This window comes from Stigmatopora nigra, chromosome 5 (genome assembly GCF_051989575.1).
Source record: "Stigmatopora nigra isolate UIUO_SnigA chromosome 5, RoL_Snig_1.1, whole genome shotgun sequence".
NCBI lineage: Eukaryota > Metazoa > Chordata > Actinopteri > Syngnathiformes > Syngnathidae > Stigmatopora > Stigmatopora nigra.
The window spans coordinates 6,693,482-6,714,411 of NC_135512.1; the positions used below are offsets into that span (position 1 = coordinate 6,693,482).

The 20,930-nt window shown below is 41.2% G+C and overlaps 5 protein-coding genes and 1 non-coding gene across 8 annotated transcripts; 3 read left to right on the forward strand and 3 right to left on the reverse strand.

Annotated features, from left to right (window-relative positions):
* Positions 1-41: 41 nt before the first annotated feature.
* Positions 42-4,113, reverse strand: LOC144196337 (transmembrane protein 205). Its single transcript, XM_077716390.1, has 4 exons — positions 3,929-4,113; positions 3,415-3,611; positions 2,293-2,456; positions 42-2,018 (listed from the first exon to the last, which is right to left on the reverse strand). Exons 2-4 carry the CDS (start codon positions 3,512-3,514, stop codon positions 1,716-1,718), a joined length of 567 nt encoding a protein of 188 aa, XP_077572516.1. The 5' UTR covers positions 3,515-3,611; positions 3,929-4,113; the 3' UTR covers positions 42-1,715.
* Positions 639-18,687, forward strand: LOC144196342 (uncharacterized). 3 transcript variants are annotated; one of them, XM_077716395.1, is made up of 3 exons: positions 639-1,036; positions 13,571-14,020; positions 14,394-15,165. In XM_077716395.1, exons 2-3 carry the CDS (start codon positions 13,704-13,706, stop codon positions 14,629-14,631), a joined length of 555 nt encoding a protein of 184 aa, XP_077572521.1. In that variant the 5' UTR covers positions 639-1,036; positions 13,571-13,703; the 3' UTR covers positions 14,632-15,165. The 3 variants fall into 3 exon arrangements, 1 of the variants encoding a protein (XP_077572521.1); XR_013326239.1 differs by lacking the exons at positions 13,571-14,020; positions 14,394-15,165 and adding exons at positions 15,380-15,463; positions 18,540-18,687 and having other exon boundaries at positions 669-1,036; XR_013326240.1 differs by lacking the exon at positions 13,571-14,020 and having other exon boundaries at positions 14,394-14,541.
* LOC144196891 (transcription factor 7-like 1-A) lies at positions 4,437-7,587 on the reverse strand. The gene is made up of 7 exons (XM_077717400.1): positions 7,353-7,587; positions 6,218-6,264; positions 6,038-6,139; positions 5,803-5,962; positions 5,629-5,736; positions 5,467-5,524; positions 4,437-4,880 (listed from the first exon to the last, which is right to left on the reverse strand). Exons 1-7 carry the CDS (start codon positions 7,443-7,445, stop codon positions 4,780-4,782), a joined length of 669 nt encoding a protein of 222 aa, XP_077573526.1. The 5' UTR covers positions 7,446-7,587; the 3' UTR covers positions 4,437-4,779.
* Positions 7,994-12,388, reverse strand: dhcr24 (24-dehydrocholesterol reductase). Its single transcript, XM_077716380.1, has 9 exons — positions 11,976-12,388; positions 11,217-11,372; positions 11,050-11,155; positions 10,575-10,693; positions 9,921-10,184; positions 9,344-9,487; positions 8,922-9,119; positions 8,662-8,840; positions 7,994-8,499 (listed from the first exon to the last, which is right to left on the reverse strand). Exons 1-9 carry the CDS (start codon positions 12,207-12,209, stop codon positions 8,346-8,348), a joined length of 1,554 nt encoding a protein of 517 aa, XP_077572506.1. The 5' UTR covers positions 12,210-12,388; the 3' UTR covers positions 7,994-8,345.
* Positions 15,489-19,781, forward strand: LOC144196341 (uncharacterized). Its single transcript, XM_077716393.1, has 2 exons — positions 15,489-16,663; positions 18,540-19,781. The coding sequence occupies exons 1-2, from the start codon at positions 16,419-16,421 to the stop codon at positions 18,733-18,735; spliced, it is 441 nt and encodes a 146-aa protein (XP_077572519.1). The 5' UTR covers positions 15,489-16,418; the 3' UTR covers positions 18,736-19,781.
* A 1,002-nt stretch (positions 19,782-20,783) lies between these two features.
* Positions 20,784-20,855, forward strand: trnap-cgg (transfer RNA proline (anticodon CGG)). Its single transcript has one exon. It is a non-coding gene; the product is annotated as a tRNA-Pro (tRNA).
* The last annotated feature ends 75 nt before the right edge of the window (positions 20,856-20,930 follow it).

The window sequence follows — 20,930 nt, forward strand, 5'->3', positions numbered from 1 at the left end:
TTTTCAACCATTTTAAGATGAAAAAAAAAGGTTTGAAACAGTCACTTTTGCCAGCTTTTTGGCTTTTTTATTTATTTAACAAACAAGTACAAATTACACCAATTAAAAATGTCTACTTTGATTACAGTATGTAACATGCTGTCCACCAAATAAGATAGAAAGTCCCTCATACTGAGAAAATGACGTCATGTTTTCCTGAGCATTGAACAGAATTTAGCATTCATTGCCATTGACAAAAAAAACAAGTTAAAGTGAAGCTAAACATGGTTAAATTCTCAAATACATGATATAATCATACTAAAAAAACACCAAAACCTTACACATTTAAATAATGGCTAAATTGCATTGTCTTTGCATTGTTTTTCTGTGCAATCCACACAAGAAAATACACACACATACCAAGTGTGTAGTTTATATTTCCTTATGATGAGCCGATGTTATTCTTTTATCAAGTCCTTCAGCAGGGGTTCTTCAAAATCACTATATAATTTTTTTTTAATGTTTCACTTTTTACGAGACTCCCATGTTTCTATTATTACATATCAATCATCAATTACTAGAAATTACATTGCATGTGTATATATATACAAGTTATGCAGTGGGTGTGGCTTTTCACAGGCAGTTTAACCAATGCTGTTTCTGCTGAAGTAAGGGGCACCTGGCTGTAATCAATTGATTACACATGCAAGACATCAGATCGGTTTGGTAAAAGTGTTTGTATTTTTAACCCAAAAACATCATCTGATGTCATGTACTTTTTTTCTTTAGTGGTATTTGTGATGCCATGAATAAGAGACAGGTAGTATAATGGCAAAGAAGAGTGATGATGGACTTTGTGATGTGGAACACTACTACCAGCCCAAATTGACAGAACTTGGTAGGAGTAATGTTTTTTTTTGTGGGGGAAGATGGCTACTTACTATTTCAAGTTATTATTCAAGCTGAAATACTGCATCAGTCAAAAAATGAGAAGAATGGAGTAACAACCAAAAATTCTTCAGTGATTATTTTCTCCCCCTGATGTGTCATCAAAATGGTAAGTCTTTTTTTGTTATTTCTATTTTGGCTTGACTCCTGTTGAAATTGGAAAATGTGCATATTTTTTGTTGGTTGAAGTGTTTTTTGCAGTTTTCTGGCCAATGTTTACATGTTTCTTTCATTTGCATTTAAATCAATTCATTTTCTGCAATTGACAGCAACAGACGTCCAATCCATTTGAAGTGGGAGGGCAGGAAACTAATGGATAATCATTCATATATGCAAACATTCAGGCTAGGGAAAATAACTATTTTTTGACATTTTAATCACTAATTAGCAAAGAAAAAGAGACTAGTTATAACTCCCTTTTTTTCCAGAACATCATTATAATTAAAATTAGATTTAGCTTTAGCCTTGTTCTCTAAAAGTAAAAATAAACAGAATGATGCTTGTCCAAATCACCATTAATTTAACCCAGCAAAAAAAACATGGACGCTAAACTCATTGGCTGCCATTGACAGCGATAGATGTCCAATTCATTTGGAATGGGAGAGTTGGCAGCGAATGAATGCTTGATATACACACTTCAAATGGATGGATGGACGTCTACATATGGTAAAGCAAAATTGGTTGTCCCATGTTTTCTTCTGCCATCGTAGAGGGGGGGGGGGGGGAAGGATACGGAATACATATACTGAATTATAACTTACATTAAAACGCAGTGGTGGCGGTTTGAATTATATCGTGCTGAGGTTCTCCGCCATGTAACTGAGGCTATAGAAGTTGCAGGCTAAGCAACACACGTTGCACAGGGACGACAACAGCCGGTAGAGGCGCAGTCGCCCGCTCAGGTGGCGGTACTTGGCGTCCGATTCGCGCAGTTTGGCGTACGCCTCGCGGTTAGACGACAGGCCGATGTCTTGTCCCAGCCCACAAGCTTGCTCCACCAGGTGCATGTCGGCCATGATTTCCGAGGTCATCTGGCCGAACCACTGGGCGTTGACGGCCGCCACCGTCACCGACACGAAGAAGATGAAAATCTGGCGAGGGGGTGTGAAAGAGTTGGCCATGTTGGATGTTGAAAATCTATCAAATTAACGTTTAGGGGAATTTGGGAATAAGTTCCAGTTCATTTTGGATATGTGTTGTTGACCTAATGCAGTTCCTATTCATACATCACTGCTTGTTGATTTTAGGAAATGTTTCCTATTGATTTGAGGGCATTTTCGGGGCACTTTCTTGTCATTGGATGACATTGACAGTGATAGACTTATAATTAGTTATGACACATGGTGCATGGTGTAGAAAACCCACCTGGAATGCCTCTCGCTCGTCCAGCAAGTCGCGAGGATGGTACACGGCGTATATTGTGAGGTTAAAGAAGGCGCAGGCAGAACCCAGGTGAAGATAAAACGGGACCAGGCGGCTCTGAATGAAGGCGTATGTGTGTCGGTTCAGATGGCTGTCCATCACAAAGCCTGTTGGAACACCGGTCCAGATTTGTGCTTTTAATAGAAGCTCCAATAACTTGATGCCAATTAGTTTTCTGAGCCCACAATGGAAAAAACACAAATCTCTCATCTAGCGTGATAGTGGAGCATCAAGCTAATATTTGTGATGTGTAACCTTTGCCCCACTTTCTCCGTGATAGTTGTCACTAACGATCAAGGACACACCTTCACCTTGCTAGATAAACACGTGGCGTGGTTGTATTGAATGAATAAATGAGGGAGTCAAAAATGTGCTTTCTTCGATATCCCTTATTATTTTGAGGCGGAAAAATAGATGTATATTAATACGTTTTTAAATGGCTCATAAAGTGAAGAAAATGGCTCAGAGTGCATTCTTGTGTATGTATATTTTTGTTTATACATGTACACAGGTATGGTGGGTGTGGGTTTTCTCTGGGTACTCCAATTGTCTCCCACATCCCAAAAACATTGTAGGCTGGCTGAAGCAGTTCAGAAAATGAATGAATGAATGGATTATTTATAATCTTTTCTTTTTTTTTGTAACGCGGAATATGTCGGAAATACTAACATTACAATTGGGTTGCTCATCTTTTGCGGCCCCCCAGAGAACCAGCCAAGCTGGTGTGGGGGATTTTCTATCTGTTAACCTGAGGTATTTTAAAACTAAATAGCGTCATGCAACACATTACTTTTGTCTTCCACGCTTGCCTCGCCCAACCACACCCCTTAATAGCTGCAAACTGGCCCTCCAGGGTGCCCGTGTACAGCCACAACCCCCCAAAAGTCCGCCCCTGTTCTTAAAGGTTAATTTAGGACATTTCCTGCTGCAGGCCAAACAGGGCATTACTTTTTAGTGGCCAGCAGGAACTAGTTTTGCAACAACAAAAAAATCAAGTTTTAAAGTGAAACCGGTCAACTGTTCAAAATGGGTTGTGTATAGGTTTTATGTGGGTGTGGTACCAACTTGAAATGAAGGTAACCCAAATCTGCATTCCCCAATAAGTGGAGAGGAGCAAGAGTTGGGCCATCTTGATGGTGAAGGAGGGCTCCTGGTCGGTGGCCATATCTAGTTCAATGGGCACCCTCGCTTGGGTGGGGGGCGTTGTCCAAATCCCCCCTGAATGACGGGAGTGTCGTTCAGCCAAGCCTTTTGCCGTAAAGCTGTTTGGAAGACATGTCAAATTTGAAAAATTTGGCCAATGCCAAAGTCATCTTGTCAAATAGCCCATAAGGCTTTTGTCGGGAAAATTAGCATTGCATGCCTAGGTTACAACATTTTAAATGACAAACTAGAAGCGCAGTAGAGAAACGTATCGACAAGTTATAAACGTCACGTACATGCTGAAAGATTCACACGCGAGAAGTCACAAGTGCGGCGCAAGGTTAAAACTCCATACAAAATGTTATATGAGCATTAAAAAATTACTTTTAGTACCACGTATTTCATGTCAAGATTCAGAATAGTTAATTATTTCTACCTGAGTGACCGATTGCGAGGATTAATCGAATGCTTGACGAGTTGCGTTGACGGGACACCTGGGTGGACAATCCGCGTGTATTCCTCCGCCGCAACAAACTGGTTTAACCGAGATTGGAGTCAGCACGCCAAGAAACGCAGTTGTTCAGTAACAACACTTGCGTTTCAAGGACTATTTTGACACTTGGCATGTCATCTGCTTGAGTGTTTGGGAGGTAACAACGACAGAGGTCACGCCTCCTTTCTGTTAGTTCTTTTACAATTCCCACCTTGTCCTTGAACGCACCTACCATAGTTTTAGCTCATAGTATTTTGAAAACTGACAGCTACTTTTCTTTATGATCTTATTAACCTTTGAGGACATTTTTTTTCATTTTCAATACTTGCTTATAGAATCCGTTTTCCCAAAATAAATGCAATTTATCCACTTTCCCGGTCACTTTTTATATTTTTTTTATTAATAAAAATACAAATATAATTTGTGCATTGCATAAAAGGAATAGACAAGGTTTATTTAAAAAGGTTTAATAAAAATAAATCACCCAAATCCCTGAAGATATTTTTCAACAACATTTAAAAATCACAATAAAATCTACAGAACACATCACCTACAATGTAGAATATCAAAATAGCATAAAAGTTCATCAAAGAGCAAGTTATTCAAAGAGCATGAAAGTTCATCAAAGAGCATAAAAGAGCAAGTTATCAAAGAGCATAAAAGTGCATAGTCCACCACCAACCACCTAAAATTGATTCTTATAAAATACTAATAAAAATGCTAAACATGGGTTTGTAGCTTTTGTCCTCCACTGTCCATTGAAGTTAAAAAAATTCATAATGCGATTGTGGTAATCATTTGAAGTCTGCTTGGGCTTCATTAAAAAAACAGAGCATGTTGCAGGTGGAGGATGTGGAGGACAAATGGGCTGGCATGGGAATCTTGGGAGCTGATGCTGCAAATGCAAAGAAAAAAACAAACATTACAAGATGACTTGAAATCATTTGAGGACATACAATGCGATAATCTGCTTTTAATAAGATCAGAGTAAAATATGTTTTTTTTAATTGACTCAGCGGTTATAACTAGGGTCGTAGCCATCGCACGTTTTGGCATGCGTGTCGAGTCTGCGTCTGCTGATACCGAGTACCAATCTGATGCCTTGGATTTGTTTAAATACCTTTTCACTTGAGATTTTCCAAAAGTCAGTCGCTCAGTATTTGTCAACTTACATTAACAACTTGTTGTGATTTTTACAACTTCCTCTAAAATATACCATTTGAAGCTTCAACTGACACACATTAAGAATTAAAAAAAAAAAATCGCAAAATTCACATTACAATAAATAAACCCATCAAAAACACTCACATAAGCCAAAATCAAAACCCAATGAAAGAACTGTTTCTTTTCCAATCTGGCTATCTTTTGCATAAAAAAAAAAGTATCACCAAAGAAAACAAAGACATAAAAGACCCCATTGTCAACTGCCAACCACCTAGATTGAACGTAATGAAAAAAATAATAAAAATGAGAAAACATACCAGTTGGACTATTGCTAGGAGGATCATCATTGCTCCACTTTCTCTTCTTCTTTTTACCCTGCAACAAAATGGTATGAACATGACCATCGGCATGTACAAAGGGGCAAATACCCCACTGAATACCATAAATTTCAATAACAATAAGTTGTACAGTGTACTCACGTAGTTATTCCTGCATGACCAACCGGGGTACTTAATGGAATGCATCGTACTGAGCCGCTCCGATTCGGCAAAATATTGTTCCTGCCCCTCCGTTGTCAGCTCCTTCCACTGCGGACATCATCATCGTGTATGTCAGCACGGTTCAAAACGACGTACATTTTTACCGACACTCACCATCTGTCCGAGAATTCGATTGATGGAGGCGCTGTCTTTTTCGGCGTGTTTGGCTTTCACTAAAGGCCGCTGTTTGCTCATATAGACCATGAAGGCATTCGGGGGCTTTTTTATGTACTGTCCTTTGGTTTCTGAGGACTTTGAATGCGTTCTTCTATGACTGGTAATATAAAAAAAAATGCGTCAAACGCCGTCTTTGCATGCGATGAGAGACATTTTGACAGAGAATGCTTACTTTGGTACGGAGTATGGATTTTGGGGTGGAGTAGGAGGTGGGGTCAGATGAGGGGGGACGGAGTAGCAATCCACTGGGAGGTCATAGAAGACTTGTTCATTGCTGTACACACAAAAAACATGGGAGATAAGAGAACACAAATCATGTGTGAAGGAAGATGCAACCAAAATGACTACTTACCTAACCTCAACTGGCATTTGGATTGTCATCATTTCAACTGTGTTGACCTGCAAATAAACGACAAAAACATGGTTTACCAACCCGCTTGTTGTTATTAGTTTATCTGTCAATGATGGTTGTAGTCGAGGTACTAAATTAGATTAAAATTTAAATGATATGATATGAATATTATGAGAAATAAGTCAAAATGTTACAAAATTGAAATCATAATTACAAAAAAAAATCATAATATTACAAATTGATTTGTGATTACGTGCACCAGGAATTGTTTAGTTTTATGGGCTGAAACTTTTGCAACTACTTTTGGCGTAATATTAGATGATTGCCGTGATATTATGAAACAAAAAAAGATTATTATTAATGTATAATAAAACAGAATCGCAATCACTGAGAAGAGGAGAATTAGTTGAGGTTGCCAGGTATTATGTGTTCGCTAATAACGCACTTTTTACACAATTGTTTTAGAAGTACTTTTAAATAATGGCAGTTAACACGGTAACATGTTTTGTATGTATATTCATCTGATAGTGATACGTTTTTCAGTTATTCACGTAGTGACGTGCGTCAGGACGCTTCGTTCTGGCGTCATCGGAGCACTTCGAGCACACTCGGGAATCAGTTAATTTCGCCCATCACTACCAGTTACACTGAAATATGCTTGATATGAATGACGCAATATGCCATGTTCACCATGTAATTATCTTACTTAAGAAAGTTTGGGAAAACCGAATCTTTTTGTGCATGGAAACGTCCAAACATGGACAGTTTCAGATCGTATATAATCTGTAACAGACACCTGCAATATAAATTCAGGGCAAATGTAATTCCTCAGAAAAGATTTACCACACTAAATCTACTAAGAAGCATGACTGCAGATTTATGTATTTGCGCTTTGGTTTGAGGGGGGGGGGGGGGGGGGTAGTACGTTAATTGCATGCCCTTTCCGCAAAAGTTTAAAAGTTTCGACATGTTTTACTCTACAATCACATTTGGATTTGGACACTATTACAAAGAATACCAATGAAATCCACGAGTTATATATTGCATTTCGAGTGTTATTTTTGCATTATCGTCACATTAAAAAAGTTTTCGAAAGGGCGTTCAAGTTCATATCGATGAATACTATTCTCCCTACCTGTGTCTCCTCTTTACGATCCGTAGAACACAGGTCGGCGTTAATAACTTCCATGAGTAAATCCCAATCATCATTATTAAGTGGCGTATCCATCTTATCTCGTCCGAGTGGTCTTTGGTAATAAATTTTCGTTAATAAAGATGTTTCTATCAAACGTCCAATCCATCCAATCCGGGCCGCGGCTCTTGCATCTTTGTGACGTCATTACATCTCCCTCCATTCGGCAAATGACGGCTTCTTATTGGTTTAAAGGTAGCAAGTTAAATGCCCGATGATCGGAAACGGAGCGTTCTGACTACGATTTGTGGGCGGAAATTGTAAAGTCTCGTCCTCAAAGTCATTCTTTCGTCCGTTACGAAAAAAAAACGAAAAAAATATATACTTTTTTTCCATTTGAACTAGGATAGTTGACATGATTGCCAGTTTCTTCCATTGAATTAGTTAAACAATGAAAAGCATGTAGAATTTAGGTGTATGTTTACAAATGCTAAATATTCCTTTACAAGTCGTGGCAATTGCTCATAGTAGACCAATATTTAAATAATTTAAATACTGGTCTCAATTTTTTTTATTGTATTCAAGTAGTTTTTATAATCGAGATAGCTGCAATGTGCAATGTTACCACAAGATGCCAGTCAGACTTTATAATATGAAATATTAGTTTATTAATGCATTATGCCAGTCAATTTTGTTGGAGAAAACATATACTACATGAAAATCTGTAATTAATCAAAAAATACAATAGTACAGCTTGTAAATAAAATCCTCTTGCTCATACCAATATATTACATTACAGTGAAAATGCCAAGTACACAAATATTTTTTCAACTAGTGAATAAAACGTGTTACAAAAATAAGACATGTTTTTTTCTTTAAAAAAATAACTGGTATTGATTTTCCAACAGTAGCAGATTGTAACTTGAAGATCAAATTTAGCAGCAAGCTGATAGACAACGTTTCTTCATCCAGTGTTGGGGCCTAACGGAACTAGTATCAATGTCTAGCGGCTTTACAGATTTTGTCGTAAACTTCTGGGAAAGCGTCTTTGCACCCGAGCTCCTTTCTTAGTTTATGATACAGCTGTCCATCAAACATTTCCCAAAACTCGTCGTGTTCCATGTAGACATCTGCGTACAGCATCTGAAACCTGCAAAATGTATATAAATGTATATCTTTACACAAAACATTGTATCAATTAAGCCATGCAGTATATAGTCAAAATCATTCCCCTAAACTGATTAGTTTTTGGTTTTTGATATCGGGTTGGAACATCATTCGTGTAAACCAGTCAACACTGCGCGAAGCATACCCGTGGACATCTCGTACAAATTTCTCCAGCCGCCGCGTTGACGTTATCGCCTCAAAGTGTTTGACTTTGGGTTCACCGTATGCGCCGATGTCCACATAGAGCTCCTCCTCTTCGCCTTTGGGGTGGGTCATACCCCTGCCGGGTGGCAGGATGAACGGGCAGAGCCAGAGAGGATAAACCTGAGTATAGAAAGTCACTTATTTTTACCGGCTTGCCAATACTATACACTGGTAGTCGCGTGTGAACAGTTGCAATCCTACTTCAATATTCTGGTGAAAGCATGTGACGGCCGAACACAAGTCCTTCATGGGAACGAGCATGTCCTGGACCACGTGGTGCTCTTCATAAAGGCGCCGGATGGTCTCTCCCTGTGTCAGTTTCAGCAGGGAGATCTTGGGCGGGACCATCCACCCAAAGAGCCAGCGGAACATTGGGTGGTTCCCGAACGGGATGATGTCCTGGCGGAAAATAGGTTCCCACAATTTTAGACTGACTTCATATGGTCTCAGATTAGGTGAGTCAGCACTCTTCTGACCCGACAGAAGGCAATGGTGCGGATGAGCACCCGTCATACCGGCGCAATGCATAATTAAATATGCCATTAACTCACTGTGCCAAACCGCGCGCCCTCGGCTAATGGCCTAATGGGCCGCACGTGGGGGAGAGGTGAATGTGTGGATACCTGAAGCTCCCAGAAAATGCTGCGTGTGTGTCTGTGGTAGTATTGTCGAAGCGGGATGTATTCCACTCCGGCATTGCCGCTTGTCAGGTAGCCTTCCACGTGTTTGAAGAACCAGGGTTTGAAATGTAGGCCGATTCTGTTGATCTAAGGTAAGATAAAGAAGAGATCCTAGATGGGGGAAAAACTTTAGGTTGAGGTTGATATTTAATCCAGCAAGTGTGGAAAAAGTCTGTCTACAGTTGGGCAAATACTAGCAATCTGTTCCTTAAAAAGTCTATAGTTGATGAAAACAACAAAAATTCTACATTGTAATGGTGAAATTGTGTCATAACTCCTGGATAGATGATGACTTAGAATAGAATTTTCGCTAAAGTGGCACGTATAAAAGTCAACTGTTTGACACTTAAAGAGTTCAGGCAAATGCAATAGAAAATGTCATTCTAGTGCTAACGCAAATTAGCATTGCATCTCAATATTTTGCCTCTCCAAAATTAACATTCCAACAATAACCCAGGTAAAACTCACAGGCATATTAGAGACAATTTGGCTTGAGTTGATTGGCATTAAGAAACGATACCTTGTCGGGTTCGGCATGCTCACTCATGCTGCCTGTCATGATGACGGCAGAGTCCAGCGAGTATTGGATGCCCTCCACAAAAGTGTTGCGCTTGTCTCCGGACGCCTCGGCGAAGCGGCGGCAAATATTGTCCAAACCTCGCACGGGTTCGTACTTTAGCTTCACCCATGATTTAGCAGGGACAATTTTGATCTCGGCCGCCACCAGGAAGCCCAGTGTCCCGCAGGACCACGGGACGGCGTGGAACAGGTCTGAGTTCTCGTGCTGGAAGTCGGAACATTGTATTAGAACGAGTGAGGATACAAGCAATCATTTTTTTGCTGTATTTATTTTTTTTACAATAATGTTGCAGTTAATATTGTGCCGCCAGAAGACAAAAAGTTTTGATACATTGTCCCAAATCGTATCAAACAAACATTAGAACTAGTGGCTTTCATTTTAAAGTGAATGAAAAATACCATTTCAGTACAAGTTGCACCAGCCAAGAATGAAAAATAACTGAGTTGTAGCTAAACTGTAAAAAAGTGGGATTTATAGTCCAGAAAATACCCCACTATTCAAACTCTGTTGTAATCCCTGGCATCTGGCATCCAGTATTGATTGCCACATACCCCCTACCAAAGCTAAGGCCGCTATTTTCCATCAGAGGCTCACCTCAGTGCAGCGCACGAAGCTGCCGTCGGCCAGAACCAGCTCAAAGGCTACGCAGATGTGCTGGAAGAGACCGTAAATGTGAGAAGACGACTCGATGCCGGTGCCCATCACCAAACCACCTGCGACAGACCAGAAGGGGGCAACCAGGGATGCGGTGTGATTTAATTTCTGGCAGGGCAAAAACAGATGCCGCTCGCTATGTACCCGTGCACAAACGTCAGGATAAACGAATACACGGCGGCCTAATGGGAAAACATTAGGCCATGTTGATGTGAAGTTTATGGCATCAGGAAACCCATTATGAAACCCGACCCTGGGCGCCTCGGACTCCTCTGCCATTTCCGTCCCGCTTTTTATCTGTGCAGCCCCAGCGCGGCTCCTCTAATAGGATTAGTGACGAGGCCAAACAGGAAGCAGTGATGGACAGGAGACTGACACGTGCCCCTCCCACCCCTACTAAATTAATGCCACGTACCCACAGTGAGATCATCCAGTTCGGGTAGCACGGGCAAAGTCCAACCAATGGATGTGAGCCGCGCCGTCACCTGACCCATGTTGACAAGGGGCTCTACTCGCACCACCTGAGGAGTAAACATATGATAGGAAATCTTCCTTGATTCTGTGGAATCATTGTCTTCCCACCTGCTTTTCCGTGTCAACCTCCAGAATGTCCATCATGTTGATGGCAATGTTCCTATGCGTCTTCTTGTATTTGCCCACTCGCAGGGACACGGTCAGCCAGCCCGGTCGACCTGTGCACATGAAACCTTTGCTGCCCTCCTTCCGCCATTCACGCACCTGAAAGTGAGGCAAAATAAACAAGTGTGGGTTAATTTTTTTCCAAAAGTTGGAAAAAAGAACACTTAACTTTGCGGATGTTCCAATACATACCCATCCATCAACATTAGGTAATAAACTATACTGGACTAAGAAATAAAAGGCCTGTATAGCCCACCTTTTTTATACAAGGTGATGTATGTGATGCTTAAAATACATTATTATAAGTAAAATACAGTACAATGTATTTTTCTCAGACCCTAGGTTGAATCTGATACCAAATTATATTCAGAAATGACATATCTTGGTATATCAAAATATGTTACCCATATTGTCACCCACCAAAAACAATCAAATAAATGTAAGACCCTAACATTGTCACCGACACCCCCATAAAAATCATAATTGCGTATTAATGCCAGTAGATGGCAGAAAAAACATGCCCTATTAAAATATATCATTTCTAATTAAATACTGCTTTTCAATAAATGTAAAATTCATTTCAAGATTTGGTATTCTCATACAAAGAATGTCAACCGGGATAATGTAGGACATAAATAATTGTATCTTTTTCTTTGACATTTTCTCCTGTTGCGTCTACTGCGCATGCGTCAGATTGCTCACCTGTCTCTGAATGTCCCGCACACGCTGTTCGTGCAATTTGGGTGCCGAGCACATCTTGAAGATGATCCAGGCTCGTACGTAGAAATACAGGTCGAACACAACGGACATGGGCAGCAGGAACAGGCACACAAAAATCCATCGCTGGTGGACCAGCACGTAGTCGACACCTTTCACTCGGACCCACAGCAGAAGCAAAAGAATAGATAAAAATGCCACGCAGAGCAACGCCTCCATGTTGAGCAATGACTGGGAGTCAAGTCGTGCTGCACGCAAAACTGTAAAAGCGTTATTTGACAGACGCAGAAGAATGTCAGACCGAAAAAAATGCTAGGTTATACCGTGAGTTTATTTGGTGAAGGCAGAGCCTGGTCACCCAACCTCTGCGATAGGTGACTGTCCCTCAGGGAGGATAAAACACCACCATTTCAAGACGCTCATTGGTTGATTCAACTGTCCTGGTGGGAACAAGAGTAGATGCCTTGCTCCGATTGGTCGAGCGCTCGAGCAGGGCGAATTGTATTTTGGCAGCCTCCCCGTGCTTTGACCAATCTAATTTGAGAAAATCGGTCACACCATCCCACACTCATGGCTCCACTGTGTCAAATTATTTAGTTTAGAAAAAAAAGAAGTTTCAAATTATTTTGTGTAGAAAAAAAACACGTTTCTTACCTGTTGATTTCAAAGTATTAAATGTAAATACTACTGATGAATGTATAGAATTCGTGTTTTATTTTGTAATTATACCAAAGACAAGTATTGTTTTTAGCTCTGGGAGCTTATTTAAAAGTAATTTTTAGTGTGGAATACAAACCTGTATTCGGATTTACTCTATAAGGTTATAATTTATAACTACAATCCACCTTTTCTTAAAGAAATTACCCTCGCAAAGGTCACGGGGGTGCTGGAGCATATTCCCACTAACTATCTCCACCAGGCGGGGGACACCCTGAATCATTGGCCAGCCAATCACAGGGCAATTTTAGTGTTCAACCGGCCTATCATACATGTTTTTTGGATGTGTGAGGAACCTGGAGTACCAGGAGAAAATCCACGCAAGCCCAGAGAGACCATGTAAACTCCCCACTGTGAGGACCGACCTGGGATTGAATCGTGAACCTCACGCCTGTGAGGCCCAAACCCTAAACCACTCGGTCACCGGACCCCACACATTATAAAACAATATTAATCTGTAAATATTACCCATTATGCAAATAGAGAACTTGGCTATCTTTCCTGGCTACTCGTTAGCAAACATCACATTAACTGGAATTGTTACGACATGCAATCATTTCTGTAATTGACGTGACATGCTCGAATTCAGTTTCCATGTCATCATTTTTTTTTCTGGACACACATACATACACAAAGATGCTAAAGTGGTCCCCTTCAGACACATTAGACAGAAGAGGGTGGGGCGCCAGTAAAGATTTCTTAATGGGCACTTCGGTCTTTTCCTCCATCTGCTGTGATAAAAAACACACAGCTCGTCCACATCAGCCCGCTCCGTAAACAAAGTCCTCATTTGACGTCAAAAGGTCACTTAACCTCGCCAAAACCTGGGATTTTCCTCTTCTTTTTACATTTTCCCCTCACAGTGAAGAAAATGTGAGTTTTGGTGGATTTTTCAAGGATTACTTGGATGTCCGATCACCTCCCGAGCACATGGGGAGCTCAATCCCATCAGGACCCGAGTGACACCGTCCGTCCGACCTGGGCGCAATCGGGAGGATGCTGTCCCTCCACCACGGAGCAATCTTCATCGGCGCCTTCCTTATCGTGACCGGGGGCTCCACTGCTTTTTTGGCGTCTGCACAGAGCCGCCTGCAGCCCTTCTCGCTGTGTTGTGTGGTCTTGGGGGTGGTCATGCTCATCCTTGGGCTCTTCTGGGCCATGAACAGCAAGAACACCTCCAACTACAACCAGCAGGAGTTCGACCCCGATTGCCCTCACTACCCTTACAATGAATACGACGGATACAGTGGCCATGCCCTCTTTGCGCACGACGGGAGCCGCTTCCCCGAATCCCAGTCAGTCTTTCTGCCAGGGTGAGTTTTGATATTTTTTTGACATAATCCTTCAACATTCAAGCTACAAGAAAGAAGGAACAACTCCCTGTAGTCTGGGCCAAAAGTGTGAAATTCAAGGCCTGCTGGCAAAACCACTAAATACTTAATCGTATCCTGTATCAAACTAGCCAAAAAATGGCAATACCTATAAAAGCACAGTTAACTATTTAGGTTCACACACAGAATATATGTATTAGGGAGGAACCCATTTGATTGGGACTTAGCCTTTTCATTAAACCTGAAATGCATGTAAGAATGCTAAAGAAAAGCCAGAGCACCCAAACAAAACCCACAACAAAATGCTCGATTAGAAACCCCAAAGCTCAAAGTCATAGTTTCTGTTCCCAAACAGGACCCTGGACTGCCAAAGACGCACCGCTCGTGGCGAAGACTTTGATTATCCCCCAATGGACCCTGGTGGTTTCAGCCCATCGCCTCACCCTCCCCCCTGGTTGGGACCCCCGCCTCCTTACGAGGTGGCCATCAAAACAACATGCAGCTCCACGCACCTGCGCCGTGCCTATTCTGACACGCACTTGGCCGCCGAGCCCCTGTTCGGGCGATCCAGAGAGATCAGCTTCGAGGTTTAAAAAGAAGACGGATATCGTCATTAGTCAGCCAGAAGAAAAGCCAGACTTTGGGGCGAATAGCGGATAGGATACACCCTGCGATGGAAATGATGCTTTTAGAGTGAATAACACAACTGCTATATTTCTAATCTAGAACATTATAGTGTTTTTGTTTTTTTAATCTATATTTATATCTATTCATCCTTCATTTTCCTTCATTCACAGCCATTGATGGCAATGCACGTCCAATCCGATCATCAATAGCAGCCAATAACTTAATCGAATGACATTTATTTTTTAGTTTGTGCTTCTATTGTCATTCTTTCGGCAACACTACTTTGTCTTTTAAAGATATCTTTGGATATGTCATGTCTGTCGGTTTGTGAGTTATTTCAATGAGTTGAGGAAAAAGGAGGTTTTATGGACATAAGCATGTTTGTAATGATGCATATTGCAAAAACAACACCATACCACAAACACTCATGCAACAGATTTTAAGCACAGTATGTGTGAGAGAGAATGTGTCAATTGAATAAAATAGTGGGTGAAGGTGCAGTTATTTGTCCATTTTTTTTTATAATACTAATTTTTAACATCAAGTAAAATACAGTGGTGTCTACAAACAAAATGTTCAGGTTATAAAGCACCTCAAAGGGAACATGTTTCTGTCTCTGGATGACTTGAAACAAAAGTATTCTTTGTGTATACTCTTATTCTATTTTGAAATGGTCATGATAAAGTTGTTCTTCCATTGCCTATGTCCCAACAGCTTGCTGGATTCTCATTATCTGTCTCCCAACATCCCACTGGCCTCCCATTGCCTCTCTTCTCTCTTTATATGTGCCTTTGACTGGTGAGTTCTAACACAGTGTTTGGTGAGTTATTTACATTTTACATCATGGGCCCCAAGTAAAGTAAGAGTATGTATATTTCTCGTTTTTTTTATTAGATATAAATAGAATTACAACAAATAAAATGACAAAAAAGTAAAGAAAATCGCAACCTAGGTACCTCAATTCATTACCTGGATGTCCATTTAGTATTTTATTGTCATGTGAAACAAGATTTAAACATAATGTGGTTGCAAACGTTTGTGCTTTGCAGCTGACTTGTGAAAAAAGGGTTTGAGATTTTTATCCTTCTTCCTGAAACCACAAAATACCTCTTGAATTGCTATAATGTTAGGAAAACTTTTTTTTCAAATTGGTAGATGGAAGGAGGGGTTTTAGATACCCCACCCTCTTCTAATAAAACTCTTAAGGTACAGAATCAGAACCAGGCAGAACTTCAAAACAACAGCTTTAACATTCAAAACATGTTCTAACTTTATTCTGTGAAATTCAAAAAGTCACAGTAGTATAGTTATTTTCATAAAGTCTACAATTGATCAACTGAATCGATTAAATAATCCAAAAAGGTGAAGTCAGCATGCAGACAATGTCCAGCCCACCCGGGTCTCGTCAGAGAAAACCCCTCCTCGTGCAAAAACACAAAAAAAACAAGAGACTTCCTCTTTACTGCAGCCACAAAGCAGACCATAGTTCCACGCTATCCTCCACCACCGTCCACCCGGATATGCTCGCTCCCCGAGCGGCGACTGGTGGGTGCTTCTCCCCCTAGAGTAGGAGGAGGAGAAGCAGGAGGAGGAGGAAGCCACAGCATCATGGGAGTATTTTTAGTTGGAAGAGATGCTTGAGCGAGCGCGCACGTCTCGCCGACAGAACGGCTGACGACTCCCGGCGAAGGAAGGCAGGCAGGCGGGCAGGCAGGGTGGGATTTGCCGGGGAGGGAGGAGCGGGGCTTCGGCGATGCCGCTGCCCCAAGGCGCGCTGCTCCTCCTGGGCGTACTGTTGCTGGTGGCCGGCGGCTTGGTGGCCCTCTGCACGCCGCTGCCCGTGCTGGGGCTCTTCTTGGGCATGGGGGGCGTAGGCCTGCTGGTAAGTGGGCTGTGCATGACCATGAAGAACCTGCAGGCGGCGGTGCCGGGACATTTCCTGCTGCACCCGCGCACGGGAACGCGATTCAGCCCGCAACAATCGCTGGCTATACAGAGGTAGGAATTTAGCACTTTCTTCCGAGTGGAATAAGAAGTATCAACAATAAGTAATGACGTATGTAGGTAGGTAGGTAAAATAGTTGGTGGGAAAAGGACTCGGATTTTTTTTTTTTTTTGGAATGCACAAAGTGCTGATGTCAAATCTGGAACTTGGGTCAAAATGCAGTTTGTGGGGTAATTGAGTAGGGATGCTTTATACAGGGGGCCTGGTGGTTAGGTGGTTAGGGCGTTGGGTTCAATGTTCTGTGGTTGAGGGTTCGATCACAGGTTTGGCTGTCACTGTGTGGAATTTGAATGTTTTTTTTCCTGAGCTTGTGTGGTTTTTCTCTGGGTACTCCGGTTTCTTCCCACATCCCCAAAATTTGCAGGACATGGTGGTCTAACACTCTAAATTTCCTGATATTTGGTTGCAATTCTGCTTCTGCCCTGCAATTGGCTGTGCATAGATTCAGAGTGTCCCCCACCTTGGGCCCGTAGTTAGCCGGAATAAGAGAATTGGCTGTAGTCAAGGGCAGGCAGTGAGTTATTTTTGGGCCACTTACATGGAGAGGTCGACTAATATGGGAATTTCAAAGGTCGATACTTTTTTTTTAAATAGCAGATTGCTGATGCCTAAAGGCAATTTGTAAGACAATACTCCAGCCCAATATACTTCATTTAATTCACATATTGGGTATTCAGGAATCACTTCTTACATTAAGGACCTTTACCTGTGCATTTCTGGGTCACTTTTGTCCACATTGTGAAATTGTTATATTTACAGCTACATGCCTACATGTCTACAGCCATAGTAATAATAATTCCTATTGATCTCACTGACCTGGTGGTCCTGCGAGCATCATTTAGGTAGCAAAGACATTGAGCTGTTAGCATCAGTCATCTAACAATAACCTTAGGAGCGCTGTTCTAACACAAATACCTCCGACAGAGCTCCTGTAAGCAAACATGAGACAGAACTCATCCATTATTTACCCAGTTTTCCTTTTGGGATTGGAATTATCCAGTACAGAAATGTAGGAGAGCTTTATGGACATGGACTTGTTAATGAGTTTTCGGAAGTCAAGTCCTTGCCTTGTACTGACTAACATCAAAGGTGTAGGTATTGAACTCGTGACAAGCTAAAAATACTTGTGAGTGGTTGTAGACTACAAATTAAACTTGGATGATAACGATGTCCCGATCCGATAAACAATATCGATATTAGCGCTCAGTACAACTATTTTTGGACTATTGGAAAGAATCGGATTTGGTCAAAAGATCGGATCCGAATCAGGAGTTGCGTGTGTTTTCAGTACTATCGTGCTTTTAGGTTGGTGTAAATCAATTGGTCTGTTGTATGTAGTTTGTCACATAGTGGTGACAGCGTGAAGTTTTATGGTTTGATTATTGGACGTCACACAGAAAGTTTGACAGTCTCCATTGATGAAGTATCTTGCGAACGTATTAAACAAGGTGCTCTGCTTTGTGTTAATTGTCGCAATTGTTTTACCTTAGGCAGGATGTCAAACTCTTTTGTTTTTTTGTCGTGGGCCTCAATGTAGTTCATGTGCCTTGATTAGCGACAACCATTGGACGATTAAATGATTGACCTAAGATCTCTCCAACACTGCTCTAGCTTATTAATGGCAAATATGTTGTTTTAACTTTTATATTAGTTTTTATTCATTTATTTTTCAGTTGTATTCTTTTAATTCTCATTATTTGCCCGAAAACCGGCCAACACTAGATATTCCCGTTTTTCATTCTGTTGTGTTTGTAACGTAAAAAAAAAGTATTTATTCATGAAACATTTTCCAAAAGAAAGGGGTAAAGAAAAACTGAATATTGTCTGAATGATGAACTCATCGACTGCTATTTCACCCTCCGTTTTCAGGAGGTTGGACAGAATTCGTCGCGAGATGTCAACAGACTCCGTCGGAGGAGCGCCAGACCCCGAAACGGTGCCAGAACCGGCCCCGGAGCCGATTCTGGAGCCGGTCCTGCCGTCCACCCCGCCCCCCTGGACTATGGAACCTCCTCCGTCCTACGACACGGTGATGAAGATCCAACAGCACGGCGAACGGCTTTAATGGCACCCCCTGTTTAGCATTCAGACTTTTGGGCCTCGTGCATGTTGTGACTCAATCTAGTGCCTTAAATGCGACCAAAGACTTTCTTAAAGGGATACTGTCTATTTGATTGGCTTGCATGAATACACGTGGCCAGCGACTGTGGCTACGCAGCAATTGAGCTAACACTTAACAGAGCATTCCCAGGGCACTCCAATGCTAGGTGCCTTAATCTGAAGGAGTTATGACATTTTTGGATTTTGGATTGGAAGTAATTTACAATTACAAAGCACTAACCTGCATCCCGAGTTTTTCTCTGCCACAATATTACCTCAAAACGTCCAAAAACAAAATGATGTTGTTTGAGTGGGTCCAAAAATATTGTTTGCAGATTAAAACCATGAAGACTTGCAAATTATTGCTCGATTGGCTGTTAACATGCTCAATTTATTGAGTTATGATTGTTTGTTCTATAAAGCTTCTCCACATATTCCAGTGAATTACTGATATAGTGTTCAAATGCAGGTATCTTCTCATTCCAAAAATGTGTTGTTTCCCCAAAATGACATGTTTTCAACAGAAAATAGCAATTTGAAATTCAACATTGAGCTTCACGGTTTCATCCCATTTACATTTTCATTTAAAGGCAATTTTAACAGAAATGATATTCTTTCCTGTGATTGACTAGCAACTAATTCAGAATGCACTGCATTTTGGGAACCAATTCTGCACTACTCACAATTTTTTCTCCTCAGCCTTAGGCCTTAGTTGTCTTTTATTACAACCTTGTGATATCTTACAGCCAGAGAACCATATTGAAGTGAAGTTTAGAACTTCTTTCAATAGGGCTGCAGCACTGTCTAATAGAAAAGCACGCTTTATTTTCAGCAGAAGGTGACCTATCACAACCTAATACTTCTGTCCTTTCTTGACTTTGGGCTTTTACTGGCAGCAGAGCGGAACGTTAACCGCCTTCATACCCAAACACACACACACACACACACACACACACACACACACACACACACACACACACACACACACACACAAATGTGCCTTTACCTTCAAACTCGAGTGTTCCGCAGACATGGTGGAAGGGAAGCCCTACCGATATGGGCTTATCGTGACAGGCTGGTGTGTGGTGGTCTTGGGCCTCTTCATCATGACCAGTGAGAAGCCCCATATCTACGCTACCATGTGCGCTACAGGTGGCGCCTTGGTTCTGGTCGGAACCATATGGAGCACGTGCCAGTGCTACCCTAAGGTTAGTTAACAAGCAACTAGACGTGTGTGTTATTGTTGTACTGTGACTTACTGTTGTGTGTTAGATTGTTATAGCTCCAGGGATGTTGGAGAAGAACCAGAAAGAAGTAACAAACCAAAATCAATATGAAAGGTACAGGCATACACAGTAGTGTGTTTATTTTATAATTCATGAGATAAAATTGTCTTTATGTGATTTTTTTTTTGATAGAAGGGATGCTGAGGGTGCACCTGATTGGTGTGTCCGTGAACCCTTAAAGCGACACAATAGTTGTCCAACGCTGCATCTATTTTGACATCATTTCCAATTTGTCTATACCTTACTGATGGACAATTAGCTTTAAAAAGGTGGAAAATATTTTTGTTAGAGGTAACTTGGATTGAGGAATCATAGGTTAAAAAAATGTCTGTCCTCGCAAGGAACGGCACTATTTCCGGCCAACAATAATCCAAATTGAGTAGGCCATGTATAAGCAAAACAAATATACTATACCTTTCATTCATTCATATTCCATACCGCTTATCCTCACAAGGGGGTGCTGGACTCTATCCCAGCCAAATGGATCATGTGCAAAGAACTTTGCTTTGATTTCATTATCAGATTCCTAACATAGATATTGTATAAAACTAGGACACTTTTTCAACTTTTTAAAAAATGTTTTAAAATGTTACTGCTTATGTGGCATGTTGACCAACTAATAAATGGAACAACCCATGAAAGAATCCATAAATTATAATGTGTGAACGATTATTGCAACAATTTATATTTGTGAGATGGAAGATAAGAACAAAACATTCTGACTTGTGGCTCGTTGGTCTAGTGGTATGATTCTCGCTTCGGGTGTGAGAGGTCCTGGGTCCGACTCCCAGACGAGCCCCTTGATTTAACAAGAAAAATAAGTGGCCTTGATTGGCGGCTTGATGGTCTAGTGGTATAATTTGTGCTTTGGGTG

Excerpts from the sequence above, each read along its gene's own strand:
- LOC144196337 (XM_077716390.1), bottom strand. The coding sequence starts at position 3,514 with ATGGCCACCGACCAGGAGCCCTCCTTCACCATCAAGATGGCCCAACTC. Across the intron at positions 2,457-3,414 it reads TTGGGTTACCTTCATTTCAA|GCTTTGTGATGGACAGCCAT; the intron begins GTTGGTACCACA and ends GTGTTCCAACAG. Across the intron at positions 2,019-2,292 it reads ACGAGCGAGAGGCATTCCAG|ATTTTCATCTTCTTCGTGTC; the intron begins GTGGGTTTTCTA and ends CCCCCTCGCCAG.
- LOC144196891 (XM_077717400.1), bottom strand. The coding sequence starts at position 7,445 with ATGGATACGCCACTTAATAATGATGATTGGGATTTACTCATGGAAGTT. Across the intron at positions 6,265-7,352 it reads ATCGTAAAGAGGAGACACAG|GTCAACACAGTTGAAATGAT; the intron begins GTAGGGAGAATA and ends GTTTATTTGCAG. Across the intron at positions 5,737-5,802 it reads ATCGAATTCTCGGACAGATG|TGGAAGGAGCTGACAACGGA; the intron begins GTGAGTGTCGGT and ends TGATGTCCGCAG.
- dhcr24 (XM_077716380.1), bottom strand. The coding sequence starts at position 12,209 with ATGGAGGCGTTGCTCTGCGTGGCATTTTTATCTATTCTTTTGCTTCTG. Across the intron at positions 9,488-9,920 it reads AGCATGCCGAACCCGACAAG|ATCAACAGAATCGGCCTACA; the intron begins GTATCGTTTCTT and ends ATCTTACCTTAG. Across the intron at positions 9,120-9,343 it reads GCATTTTCTGGGAGCTTCAG|GACATCATCCCGTTCGGGAA; the intron begins GTATCCACACAT and ends ATTTTCCGCCAG.
- LOC144196342 (XM_077716395.1), top strand. The coding sequence starts at position 13,704 with ATGCTGTCCCTCCACCACGGAGCAATCTTCATCGGCGCCTTCCTTATC. Across the intron at positions 14,021-14,393 it reads CAGTCAGTCTTTCTGCCAGG|GACCCTGGACTGCCAAAGAC; the intron begins GTGAGTTTTGAT and ends GTTCCCAAACAG.
- LOC144196341 (XM_077716393.1), top strand. The coding sequence starts at position 16,419 with ATGCCGCTGCCCCAAGGCGCGCTGCTCCTCCTGGGCGTACTGTTGCTG. Across the intron at positions 16,664-18,539 it reads CAATCGCTGGCTATACAGAG|GAGGTTGGACAGAATTCGTC; the intron begins GTAGGAATTTAG and ends CTCCGTTTTCAG.